This window comes from Dipodomys merriami, unplaced genomic scaffold, assembly GCF_024711535.1.
Source record: "Dipodomys merriami isolate MVZ:Mamm:240054 unplaced genomic scaffold, mDipMer1.0.p SCAF_7, whole genome shotgun sequence".
NCBI lineage: Eukaryota > Metazoa > Chordata > Mammalia > Rodentia > Heteromyidae > Dipodomys > Dipodomys merriami.
The window spans coordinates 16,131,834-16,145,925 of NW_027206290.1; the positions used below are offsets into that span (position 1 = coordinate 16,131,834).

The window sequence follows — 14,092 nt, forward strand, 5'->3', positions numbered from 1 at the left end:
AAGGATGGAAATATGACTCTCTCTGCCTGGGTTTTTTCCTCCCTCAATGGCAACAGTAGATTCTTTTCAAGACAGGTGGCCCATGTCTTGTCTAAGGTCAAATTGGATCCTACAAACTTTTCTTGGCAACATTGTAAGTCCAGAGTAGTGTGTTTCTTATTTGCTGTTTGTTTGTACTATTAGTGTTTGATCTCAGGGTCTGGGTGCTATCTCTTAGCTTTCTCTGCTCAAGGCTGAAGCTCTACCACTTGAATCACAGCTCAACTTATAGACTTTTTGCTGGTTACTTGGACATGTAAGATTCTCCTGGAGTTTTCTGCCTGGGCTGGCTTTGAACTGACAACCTCAGATCTCAGTTTCCTGAGTAGTGAGGACTACAGGTGTGAGCCACCAGGTCCTGGTGACCCTGTGGTTTTTAAGCTACAAACTAAGTGTTAGGGATTGGGGAATTCTAGGCTAGGGATCTTTTAGAAAACTCCTCTAAACTTTCTAGTGTTTTGTTACCTGGTCTTCCGGAACCCCTAGTTTAAAGTCTCAGGAGAGACTTTGGGCCTTTTTGGCCTCAAATTTGTCATTTGTAAACTAGTATAACTAAATCAATGTTGCTACTTATGGGTACTAGACACCTTTGTTTGCTTTTTTAATTAAAAAAATGACCATGTACAGATGTCTCACACCTGTACTTGTATTCCTAGCTGCTCAGGAGGTGGGGATCTGAAGATCTCAGTCCAAAGCCACCCAAGATATATAAACCCAAGAAACCTTTATCCCCAATTAACCAGCAAAATGTGAGGAACAGAGGTCTGAGATGTATCTCAGTGGCCAAGCGCTTGTCTATCAAGTACAATGTCCTGGATTCAATTCCCAATACAAAAAAGAGAGTATAGTTTTTAAAAATTCCCAAACAAAAAAATAGGAAATGAAGGGCTGACTTAAGCAGTAGAGTACCAAGCAAGCAGAGATGTAGTTCAGGCGGGACTACTGGCACAAAAGAAAAGCTAGTGGTCCTACTATTAATAGCAGTGGTTATGTCACTTCATAAAAAGGTCTTGGGAGCTAAAACGGAGCTGCAGGCGCTGAGCACGCTAATGACGGCCTGTCTGCCTCTGCAAACCCGGAGCCACGCGCGGAGGCACACAGGGCGGAGGCAGGGCTGCGTGGGGGCGGCCTTTCCCAGGGTCTGCAGCAGCCACTGGTGGGGGGAGGACGGGGTTCAGGGCGCTGCTGGCCCCGGTCCCTGAAGCTTTCCCAGCCTTCTGGGAGGTTCCAGGAGTCCTCCGCCTCCTGGGAGCTCCAGGGAGAGCCCAGTTGCTGCGGAAACCTGAAAAGAAAAGAGCTAGAACAGCAGAGGAGGGAGGCTTGCTGGGGACGGAGGATGGCAAGGTCATAAAGGGGGGTCCTTCCCCAGGAAGGATCTAGGGGTGTCCCCTAAATCCGGGTAAAACGGCTCACCCCTCAGAACCCCACTGTGCCCTGTCTGGTATTAAGGTCTGCATTCAGCCAGGGTCGTCCCTAAATTCTTCCAGACCCCATCTCTGGCTGGTCGGTTACCTGGGGCCAGGTGATGGGGTGGGGTGGGAGAGGGGGAATCTCTTCCCCTCCCCCGTCCACCCCACATTTCCCCCTCAGCTCCTTGGTCGTATCTCCCAGCCCCAGGGGCAGAGGCCCTAGAAGATTCTCCAAGCCCTCGGACCCTTTGCATCTTTCCTTCGGGTCCGCGTGAGGGCTTGGAGACCCGGAGGGTGGTCAGGGCGGGGTCCCCTGGGCCGAGTCCGCCCTTCTCCCCTCCCAGCAGCTGGGAGCCCCGCCCCGCGCGCGGTTGACAGCTCGGCGGGCGCCCGGTGCCAGCCCCGCGCGTCTCCGCCGTGCGCCCCGCCCGCCGCCCGCCGCCCGCCGCCCGCCGCCCGCCGGAGGTGCGGCCACGGCCCGCTGGCTTTCAAACAAACAAACAAACAAACCAGAAAGAAAGCAGGGGGGCAGATCTCTAGCTCCTCACCACCGTGGCCGGACGACAAGTTGTGGGGGGCGGGAAGATCAGAAGTGGGGCGCCCTTTGCTCTGGAGACCCGCGCGCTCCAAGGAGGGGCGCCTGGCCAGCAGAGCGACTGGAGGATGGAGAGGACCTGGGCCAGGTAGGTGCATCTGCTGGCTCAGCGCCCTGCAGACTGGAGGGGGGAGGAGGAGCTGCAGACTCGGGGTGCCTCTCCCCGCCCCCCAGCGCCTTCGGAAAAAGAGGTCCCCCTCACCAACCGGGCCTGGCATCGCCCACCCCAGCGCACCCCATCCCCACCCACCCCACCCCATCCCACCCCAGCGCGTCCCCAGCCCAGATCGTCAGCTGGGTTCTCCTGCTCCGCTCCAAGAACCCCGCTTCCCTCCCTCTGCTCTCCACGTGAAGAAGTTTGGGTAGAAAAGCTTCCTGTCTTCCCCGGCTCTGGGGGTTCCCAGGAGGAGTCCTCCCCCCCCCCCCCCGCCGCACCCTGCTCTTGGAACAATGTCAGATTCACCCTCACTCCGACAGCCACGTTGACCTTCTTCCTCCCCCCTGACACACCAGGGCGAAGGGCAGACCGAGGGGGGGCCCACATGGGCCGGGAAGGATTCGATCCCCCTGGGAAGGGCAAGCTGGAGGAATTCCGTGTTTCTCCGCCCGCACCCCTTCCTCCAAATACACCTTAAACTGGAGGTCCTCCCTTTCTCTCCCGCCCCCCCACACACAGACAAACAGACACACACACAGACACGCACACAGACACACAGACACACACAGAGACAGAGACAGACACAGACACACACACACACACACACACACACACACACACACACAGAGACTGGCTTTCTGGCTCAGGAGCAGTGGCTGGAGGGGTAGTTAGTTGTATTCAGGAGGTGTTTCGGTCACAGACACACTTCCAGTACCTGGATTTAGCTTTGGAAATTTCCCTGGGATTTTGGGGTGGGGAGGTGCGGGCGTGGAGGGTTCCTGAGAGGGCAAGGCTTGCACACACACAGAAAGTCCACCCAAGGCTCACCGGTACTCATTGCGAAAGACCAGGGTCAGTCATTGATGGGCAGGCTCCACAGGAGTGAGCCAGCCATTTACTGTGAGTTTTACAGAGAGGGAACATTTACAGAGAGTGTATATTGATATATTGATAGGTGAATTGTACTTTTTTTGTGGGAGTGCCCTTCCCACTTTTGGCTCTTTTCTGCTCTTTTCAGGCCTTCCCCCCCTCCCTCTCCTTCCCTTTCCCTCTCCCTCTTCCTCTCTCTCTCTCTCTCTCCCCCCTCTCTCCTTCCCTTCTTCCCTCTCCTAGAGACTGTGCTATGTTTGGGGCATTGCTGGATTTTTCTTTTAAGTGGAAAAAAAAATCAGAGCAGTCTCAAAGCCATCCCTTGAGGGGTCTGTTGGATAGGAGATGGTGGGAGATGGTGGGTAATGGGCGGATGTAGCTGCTCTTCCAAAGCTCTGTAGAGCAGGTGGCTGCAGAGGCATGCGTCCATTTCGAATCCCTCAGGAGGCCAAATCGACACATGGGAGCAGGTGACTACTTCCTGCGACAGTAAAGGCTTCTAACAAGTTGGTCTGAGCAGAGAGGGGGTTCCTGTCCCTGGATATACTCAGGTGCAGGCTGGGTGACCCCTTACCCTTTGGTGGTAATGGGGGAGAGTAGCAGATGCTCCGTCTCTGTCAGTGCTTTCAAAACAAAAACAAAAACAACCCCCCACCCCGGGTTTGATCCCCAGCAAGTAGCAAGTGTAGGGGCACACGTCTATAATCTTGCATTCAGAAGGCTGAGGCAGAAAGATGTCAAATTTGAAGCCCAGCCTAAAACAAAAACATTGACTAAGAGGCATTGTACTCCTAAGCTGACATGTTAAATGAAGCCTTCTGGTACAACTATTTAAGGACAATAAATAAGCTTGACAGTTTAATTTTTTTAAGAAGGAAAGAATCAGCATTATTCACCATAGCTAAGATATGGGACCAACCCAGATGCCCCTCAGTAGGTAATGGATCAAGAAAATGTGATATATATACACAATGGAATTCTATGCCTCCATCAGAAAGGACAATGCCTCATTTGTAAGGAAATGGAAAGACTTTGAAAAAATTATATTAAGTGAAGTAATCCAGACCCAAAGAAACATAGGTCCCATGGTTTCCCTTATTTGCAATGTATACTAGTTAGTATACATTTAGGATAATCTTAGCAGACAAGCAGAAAAGGTCAAAAGCTATGTATATATGACTGTATAAGATGATCCTAAGTGAAATGAACCCTAAGATAAGGACACAAGAGGTTTTATCTTTGTCGCTGTTGTTTGTAACGTACTATGTGATTTTTTTGGGTTTCTTTTGTATGTTCTTCCCCCATGGTACAACCCCTGTTGTCATGTATTTGATTCTGGTGCCCTGCATCTTGTATATACATTTTTCTAATTTGGGGAGGGGAAGGGAAATAACAAAATGCTGAAACAAGGATACAGGTTGATCCATTGTAACAAGGAGATGTACAAGACACTATGTTGAAAATGAACTTTACAACTTTTGGGGGTGGGGAAGTAGGGAGAAGAGTTGGGGAGGTGGGGAGGGAAGGGATGGTAGGGGAAAAACAAAGGAGGGGGAAACAATGCTCGATAGGAAACATACTCCTTACCTTACTTATGTAACTGTAACCCCTCTGGACAGCATCTTTACAATAAAAAAATATATTAAAAAAGAAAAGAAAAGAAAAAAAAGTGAGCCAGGCATGACAGGGCATGTCTGTAAGCAGCACTTCGGAAGCTCAGGCAAGAGAATATCAAGTTCAAGGCCAGTCTTGACTATAGAGCAAGTTCTAGAAAAGCCTAGGCTCTATATTGAGTCCCTGTTTTAAAACAAACAAAAAGCTGCTATCCTTATATATGTGTGTGTGTGTGTAAATATATATAAGTTATAGTCAAATTTAGAAAAATCACAAGTCATGTATTTAGAGCCCAGTTAATTACACAAACTTCAGTGTAGCTATGTGATAGCTATCATGAATGACAGAGCACCTTCAGATCTTCAGCTCTCAGCCCCTGAGTAGCTGGGATTAGAGGTGTGAGCCACTGCCGTCCAGGTGGCTACTCTCACTTAATTAGTTTCACCTGGTTTTGAAATGTATGTAAATGAATTGCTTGCTGTCTACTTTTATTTGACTGTTTTACTCAGTCTTATGCTTCTAGAATTCTTCTACATTGTACTGTGTAGTTGTAGTTTATTTATTCTTGCTTCTAAATAGGACTGTATTGTATGTAAATGTATTGATTTATTTATCCGCTCTGATGTTAATAGACAGTTTGGGGCTGTTATGATGGTGTTCTCTCTCTCTCTCTCTCTCTCTCTCTCTCTCTCTCTCTCTCTCTCTCTCTCTCTCTCTCTCTCTCTCTTTCTTTTTATATCCATCCTAGGGCTTGAACTCAGGGCTTGGGCACCATTTCTGAGCTCTTTTGCTCAAGGCTAGTGCTCTACCACTTTGAGTCACAACTCCACTTCAGGTTTTCTGGTGGTTAATTGGACATAAGAGTCTCACAGACTTTCCTGCCTCAGCTGGCTTTGAACTGAGATCCTCAGATCTCAGCCTCCTGAGTAGATAGGATTACAGGCATGAGGCACCAGCACTAGGCTTATGAATATTTCTTATATTATCTTTTGTGACTATATGACCACATATATTTTGTGAACATATGTACACATTTCTGTTGGGTAAATGTACAGAAGTAGAGTCCCTGCATAACCAGAAATGTGTCTTCAGCGTAAACATTGCCAAATTGTTTTTTGAAGTAGTTACAAGAGAATTTTCGAAGGCAAGTGTCCATAGAGTAAGCATCTAGTGGTGCAGTCCTAAGGAAAATGCAAATTAGAACCCTGTATCAAGCCAGGTGTTGGTGGCTGACACCTGTAATCCTAGTGACTCAAGAGGTCGAGGATTTGAGGATTAAGGTTCAAAGCCAGCCCAGGCAAGAAAGTTTGTGAAACTCTTATCTTTAACCAGCAAAAAGCTGGAAGAGGAGGCGTGGCTCAAATGGTAGAGCACCCACTTTGAATGAGAAAGCCAAGCAAGGGGAGGAAACCCTGAGTTCAAGCACCAATAAAAAAATAAAAAACAAAAACTGAAGATTAGGAAAGCAAACTGGTCTGTTTTGTTATGCCTATAATTAGATTTATTCGTGTGTGTGTGTGTGTGTGTGTGTGTGTGTGTATGTGTGTGTGTGTGTGTGTGTGTGTGTGTGTGTGTGTCCGGCCATGGGGCCTGAACTCTGGGCCTGGGCGCTGTCCCTCAGCTCTTCAGCTTCAGGCTAGCGCCACTTCCGGCTTTTTTCTTTTTGCTTATGTGGTGCTGAGGAACAAACCCAGGGCCTCATGCATGCAAGGCAAGCACTCTACCACTGAACCACCTTCCCAGCCCTCCCCTTTTTTTTTCTTGGTCTTGGGGTATGAACTCTAGGCCTGGGCACTATCCCTGAGCTCTTCAGCTCAAGGTTAGTGCTCTACCACTTGAGCCACAGCGCCACTTCCGGCTTTTTCTGCTTATGTGGTGTTGAGGAATCGAACACAGGGCCTCATGTATGCAAGGCAAGCACTCTACCACTGAGCCACCTTCCCAGCCCTATAATTAGATTTCATAAAATGCAAGCATTAGTCAAACTTGCCTGCTGTGTCTATGAAAATTGGGAAGGGAAGTAGCGTCCTAGGAAGACTGTAGTCCAGTTTCAGATTTTAAGATGATAGTCGTGTTTGTTTTCTGCTATGTTTCTAAAGTGCAGCCTTCACTAAGCCCAGATGCCTGTTACCATAGCAACATGAAACTTAACAGGTCTGCATTGATAGCTGCTGTGTATTTAGTCTGCTCTGTGTTAATACTTAGCCCAGAGGCACGACAGACATTTATATGGTCTGGTTAATAGAGTCCAGTTTACAGAGGCCCAGTTACAGCCAGAGATGGCGTGTTGCCCTGAAACGTGGCTGAGCCTGGGGTAGGGCATAGGATCTGGTAGCAGCCATTGGTGTGGAGAGAGGTCTGATTCATTTATGCCAGTATCTGGCTGGTATTTTGTCTGCAGCATTTTATATTAGGAAAATGTTCTTTTTCATCATTCTGTGACTGAAGCATCCTTGGATATGAACTTTCCTTTTTTCTTGGTTGGTGCTGTTGGCAATTAATTTTCTGGGTTTTGAGAAGGAAAAATCTGTCTTGGTAATTTCGATCTACTTTGTTTTTATTCCTTTGTTTATATTTTGTGCCAATTCTGGGGCTCAAACTCAGAGCCTCATGCTCTCATTTGCCTCTTTTTCACTCAAGGCTGGTACTCAACTGCTTGAGCCCCAACTCTGCTTCTACCTTTTTGATGGTTAATTGGAGATAAGAATCTTAAGATTTTTCTTGCCCAGGCTGGCTTCAAACTGCAATTCTCAGACCTCAGCCTCCTGAGTAACCAACCCTCAATCAGTCCTGGGAGGCTCACCTGGTGTGGCTGAGGGATTGCTGTGTGAGGCCTTGCTGACCCCCAGTCCATCCAGTGGCTCTTCACCCTCCACCCCCAAATATTGCTTCTATTGAGATCTGCCTTGTTTTATAAATAAAAATTCAAATTGCGCTCAGAACATTCTGCAAGTTGTCTCAGGCAAAAACAATTTAAACCGCATTTAAAGTGAGAAGAAAGTCCAGAAGAAGAGAGGTGTCCTGCTGGTCTTGTGTGGTTCTCTTGGCTTCTGTTTTAAACTCTCAGAAGCATCAAGGGATGTGTTTCCTCAGGCAGAGAACATCTCGTTGCCAGCAGGTTGAGCAGGATCTTAATTTTGTTTTGCTGAGCCATCATGGCCAAAGCACTTGGAGTCATTGACTACAATAATAATAATATTAATAGTTGTGTTTTCATAGTATTGTAATAAACTATGGTGCAATTTTTCCTTAACCTGTCATGTTATTTCTAGTCCTTTGCTCCTTATGCTTTATAGAAATTTCTTTTTTTTTTTTTTGGCGGTCATGGGGCCTGAGCTCTGGGCCTGAGCACTGTCCCTCAGCTCTTCTGCTCAAGGCCAGTGCCCTACCACTTGAGCCAGAGTGCCACTTCCAGCTTTTTCTGCTTATGTGGTGCTGAGGAATCGAACCCAGGGCCTCATGCATGCAAGGCAAGCACTCTACTACTAAGTCACCTTCCCAGTCCCTATAGAAATTTCTTGTGTGACTGGGTATGTGTCTGTGTGCCTACCAGTACTAGGGCTTGAACTGGGGGCCTCAAACTGGCACTTAACTTTTTCACTCAAGGCTGGTGCTCTGACACTTGAGCACACCTCCACTTCTGGCCTTTTGCTGGCTAATTAGAGATAAGAGTTTCACAGACTTTTCAGCCTGGAGCTGGCTCCAAACTGTGATCTTCAGATTTTAGCCTTCTGAATAACTAGGACTACAAGTGTGAGCCACTGGAGCTCGTTTGCTTATTGGATTATGTGCAACACCCTTTTAAACCACCTTTAAACTAAGTATAACAGGAAGTAATGAACTTGTGTTTAGCATACGACAATATGTCACACTTGGAAATGAAGTGGGTTTAGCAAGATCTTCCCACACGTTGCTTTGAGAGTGTCAGGCATTTGGCGCGATGAGAAGAGCATTATCTCCAGTGGACCAAGGGCACTGTAGTGTGATTCACCTTAGTCATCCTGAGCTAAAATTACTGCATGTGGGCTTTCTCAGGCAGTTGTTCCCACCCACATGCCTAGCCCTGCCTTTGCAAGGATGACTGTTGATCCTTCCTCATACCCTCCGTTGGACTATTTCTGTACTTAGTTCTGTGTATTTTCTGTGGCTGGTTTCTGCGGTGTTTTCCATTCTTTTAAGTATTGAAGGATGGACCGTGGCTCTAAGTTTTCAGCAACTAACACTGCTTTTTAGCACTCAGCTGATCTTCAATGAAGAATTTCACAGGTTACAGTCTCAGAAAGCCTGATAGGAATGTCTGTTGGGTTCTTGTTATGAAAGGGATGAGTTCAGTTCTCAAAGCGTGAGGCTATTATGCATTCAAAGCATATGCATCATTGTTGAAGAAGTATGTATTGCCGGGCACTGGTGGCTCACATTTGTAATCCCAGCTACTCGGGAGCCTGAGATCTGAGGACTGAGATTTGAAGCTCTATGAGGCAGGAATGTCTGTGAGACTTTTATCTCAAATTAATCAACAAAAATTACAGAAGTGGAGCTGTGACTCTAGTGGTAGAGTGCTAGCCTTGAGCAAAAGGAAGCTCAGAGACAGTAAACAGGCCCGAGTTCAAGCCCTAGGACTGGCACAACGAAAGTATGTATTAAATTCATTTTAGCAGATAGACTTCACAGTGCTGGACACATGATAGTGAGTAATTATACAAACCCTTCTTTCATGCCTCATTCTACAAGCTTGTGAGGCATGAGTGAGTATCATTGCCACATTTTGACCTCAGGTTCCTTAACTTGAATTCACTTCAGTGTTCCATCAACACAGCTGGGGGCTTGGGTACTATCCCTTTGCTTTTCCACTCAGGGCTCATGTTTGCAAGGCACCAGCAACTCACACTTGGAATCCCAGCTACTCAGGAGCCTGAGATCTGAGTATTATGATTTGAAGCCAGCCTGCAGAAAAGTCCATGAGACACTTACCTCTAATTAATCAGCAAATGGCCAGAAGTAGAGCAACAAGTAGATCAAGCTCTGAGTTCAAGCCCCAGTACGGACATACACACACATATACAAAAGTACTTCCCTTTCGGATGAATACTTATTGTGTAAGAGAAATAAAGAAAGCAAGATTGAAGACAGGCCGAGGGGGGACTGTGCATCCTCAAGGGGTTGTTGTGGATGCACACAATACCGGTAGCTTGTTGTAGCTCTGAGAATAGGCCTTGCAGGAAATGGCCTCCCAGAATTCTCTTTGGTCACCACTCCCCCCAGTGAATAAACAGTGTTGAGGGAAGGATATAATTGTAGCTTGTGCTGGAGGAAAGTAGATGTTTCTGAATCAGTGCCAAGGCAGTCTTCCATTAGCAGGAGAAGGGAGGCTTCCAGTGATAACCTCTGGGCTCCCTGGAGAGTGGGGGTAGGGGTGGGCTTTGTCAATGCAAAATCCTCACTTTCAAAGGTTGTAATCACAGTCTTTGAGATGAGAATAAAGTGATTCTCTCCCTGTCTTTATTACATAATAGTCTTGGCTCTGCATCTGTGACATCTACCCTATTTGCATTTGAATCCATGTGGGCTTTGTTTTTTTATTTTTTTTCAATTTGGGTGCCAAATTTTGGGGGGCTTGGTATTTGGCAACATTTGGAATGGGGGTGACCCACTCGCTGTCTGTCTCCGTGAGAGAAAGGTGGGAGAGGGAGTCTCAGAGCTTGTGCATGAATAGCTGTTCCCAGATCAGTTGTGTCTGTAGAATCCTGTTGCCTTCCCTGCCTTCCCGTTCATCCCTTTCGGTAAGGGCAATGTCACAGAAGGGGAGGTGTGACTAATCGGGTAAAAACTGGAGAGAGGGAAGTATAAAGTAACGATGATTCATTTTTCAGTAAAAGAACTATATAAGTAGTCATGCCAGTCATTTCCCTTTTAGGGAAACCACATGGCACCTGAGATGTTAGAGAGGAATTTAGTGGTGGTCTATTTTCAAGACCAGCTATTTGGTTCAGAGTGGGAAATTCCCAGTAGCTTGCTTACCTAGCGACTTGCAGATGTGACGAAGTTGAGGCATTGGATGATGTAGAGAGACAGAGGAAAGTAAGACTTATTTTTCACTTACACAAGAAAAGAAAAGAAAAAGTCAAGAATTTGGGGAAAAGAGTCAGATTATAGGCTCATGCCTGTAATCCTAGCTGCTCAGGAGGTTGAGAACTGAGTATCGTGGTTCAAAGCCAGCCCAGGCAGGAAAGTCTGTAAGACTCTTATCTCCAATAAACTATTCAGAAAAGGCCAGAAGTGGAGCTGTGGCTCAAGTGGTAGAATGCTAGCCTTGAACCTCAGGACAGCACTCTGGCTCTGAGTTCAAGTCCCCCAGGACTGGCACCAAAAAAAAAAAGAATTTTGAGAAAAGATAATATAGAGACATCTGATGGAAACTGTGCCTTCATGATGGATGAGCTGCCTGAGCACCAGGCACTCATAGACCTGGTTTTGGGTTTTGGTTTATGGTGCTAGCTCGAACTCAAGGCCTTCTTGGCTTTTTCTCCTTCAAGGCTGGTACTCTACCACTTGAGCCACACCCCCACTTCTGGCTATTTGCTTGCTAAATATAGATAAGAGTCTCATCGGCTTTTCTTGTCCAGGCTGACTTTCAACTGGGATCTTCAAATCTCAGCCTCTTGAGTACCCAGGATTACAGGTGTGAGCCACTGGCACCTGGCTTGTTTTTTTTTTTTTTTTAAATCTAGACAAATGGGGAGAGGAAGGGCAATAGTCATTATACTCAGTGTATATAAGTGAAAATGGAACTTGACACTGTGAGTGAGGTTGGGAAAGACTAGGGAGAGCAATGGAAGAGGTGGCATTAATCAAGATGCGTTGTACTTATAAACTGACATGATGAACTGAAACCAACCCCTTTGCACCACCGCTTAACTTTCAAAACAGAATTTAAAAATGTAGCCAGGCACTGGTGGCTCACGTCTGTTATCCTAACTACTCAAGAGGCTGAGATCTGAGGATCAGGGCTCAAAGCTAACTTGGGCAGGAAAGTCCTAAGGCTCTTATCTCCAATGAACCACCGGAAAACCAGAAGTGGGGCTATGGCTCAAGTGGTAGAGCACTAGCCTTAAGCTGAAGAGCTCAGAGACTGTGCCCAGGCCCAGAGTTCAAGCCCCATGACTGACAACAACAACAGAACATTTAGATTTGGGAAACCAAGACAAGGATACACACATTTTTTTCCAGACCTGGGTCATCAGGGAGAATATACAGACATTTATTTCTGCTCGGTATGTGTGTGTATCTTAGAGTCTGTCTCGACTGAGTCCCAAGTCTCTCTGCACTTGGGTTTATCGGATGTTGTTAGTGTTGCAATCTGGGATAATCTGGGTCTCTCCACCATCAGCCCCTCCCCTCTGGGAGCATCAAATTCCTGCCCAACCTTTTGAGCTTCACTCTCTGGCCATTCGACAGGGAACTTGAGCTGTTAATAGAGCTAAAGTGATTTTTAAAAGAATCTCCTGGGAGATGACATGTATGCCTTTTAGCTCTGCATGCATCTCAAGTGACCACTCTATCCTGGCAGTTATTGATTCATACCAGGCAGGCAGCAAGCTCAGAGTGGATGTGGGTGGGAGGAGAGGAGAGGTAGCTGGAGGATCAATACATGTAGGCTGATCTGTACCGTGGAACAGGCCCAGTAAGAAGGTGAGATCATGTCTGCCTAGGACCCTGGATCCTTGGACAATATTAAAATAGGTTTTGTGGTTAGGTATTATGTTAGTCAGCTTTCTGTCACTGGATAAACTATGTGTCATAAACAATGTTGAAGATGTTCAAGCAAGCCCTGTGGCTCATGCCTTTTATCTTAGCTACTCAAGAAGGTTGAGAACTGAAGATCACGGTTCAAAGACAGCCCAGGCAGAAAAATCTGTGAGAGTCTTATCTCCAGTGAGCCACCAAAAAAGCTGGAAGTAGAGAGGAAAAGCTAAGAGGGAACACAAGGTACCAAGCTCAAGGCTCAGGACTGGGGTGCACACATATGTGTGCACACACACACACTCATATACCCACACAATGGTTACTTACACCCTACTCAATATCCTTAGCCCACCCACAAGGCTCTGCATGGTCTGTTCCTCTAACAGACCAGCATCTTCCTCACTCCAAATCCTTATTATTCCCTCCCCATAGAATACCTTCTTACTCCTATTTCCATCTGATTTCTGCCCTCCTCACGGAGGTTTAAATGTACCTTTTCCCAAATCCTTGTTAAATTCCTCTGTACTTTCCTTCATTTACCACACTAGTAATTAATCCTGCTGTAGGTATTTGCTCAAGGGTTGGTTGTCTATGTAGGGAGCGATTTATAACGGAGTATTTGGGAAGAAACAAATGACAGTAAGTGTCTTCTCTCCCAGGGACAGGAGCCCTGGGGAATGGAATCTTGTTAATTAATGATGTGTTTCTCTCCACAGAGAGTATTTTGCAGAGGATGTGGGGGAGATGGTACCCAGAATGTGTAATGCTGCAGGTGAGCAGGCCAAGCATTGTTGGAATCTCGGCTTCCTGCCAGGGGCTGGCTTCCCCTTGCCTTTTGGGTCATGGTGGCAGTCTTTTTAAACATTTGTGAAGGGCTGGGAAGGTGGCTTAGTGGTAGAATGCTTGCCTTGCATGCATAAGGCCCTGGGTTCGATTCCTCAGCACCACATAAACAGAAAAAGCCGGAAGTGGTGCTATGGCTCAAGCGGTAGAGTGCTCACCTTGAGCTGAAGAGCTGAGGGACAGCGCCCAGGCCCAGAGTTCAGGTCCATGACTGGCAAAAAAAAAAAAAAAAAAACATTTGTGAATTTCCAAATTTGCACATACTCATAATGTAGTATATAATTCTCCACGTGGAATTCCCCAGTGGGGGAATTATATGCCACTGATAATTACATGTGTTAGGAGGCAGTACAGAGTCATAAATCCTAACTGAGATTCTCCTGTGAATGCTTCACACCCTACTGAGACTATGATGGCAAGATTAAAGGCAAGTGTAAAAAGATTCCAATAAATCCTGCTGCTAAAGTGAGCTCTATAATCTAATATTGAAATGGATTAATCAAGTGGATTTCATGATCCTATCTGTGTTCCTCACTATTGCAGAGATTCTGTGAGTTTAAGAATTCATATGACATTGCTTTGTAACCATTAATACCCTATCAAGAAATTGGTGGCTGCCAGCTGGGAAGTTGGCTCAGTGGTAGAGCACTTGCCTTGCATGCCTGAGGCCCTGGGTTCGATTCTTCAGCACCACATACGAAAAAAGCAGGAAGTGGCGCTGTAGCTCAAGTGGTAGAGTGCTAGCCTTGAGCTGAAGAGCTGAGGGACAGCGCCCAGGCCCAGAGTTCAGGCCCCACGACCGGACCCAAAAAAAAAAAAAAA

General features: G+C 46.6%; 1 protein-coding gene across 1 annotated transcript in view; it reads left to right on the top strand.

The window, feature by feature from the left end:
* Positions 1 to 14,092, top strand: part of LOC138817153 (myomegalin-like) — a 54,760-nt gene that overhangs the window by 13,147 nt on the left and 27,521 nt on the right. The window contains exon 2 of the mRNA XM_070007535.1: positions 13,144 to 13,199. Within this exon, the coding sequence (XP_069863636.1) occupies positions 13,144 to 13,199 (56 nt within the window). The remainder of the gene's footprint in view (positions 1 to 13,143; positions 13,200 to 14,092) is intronic.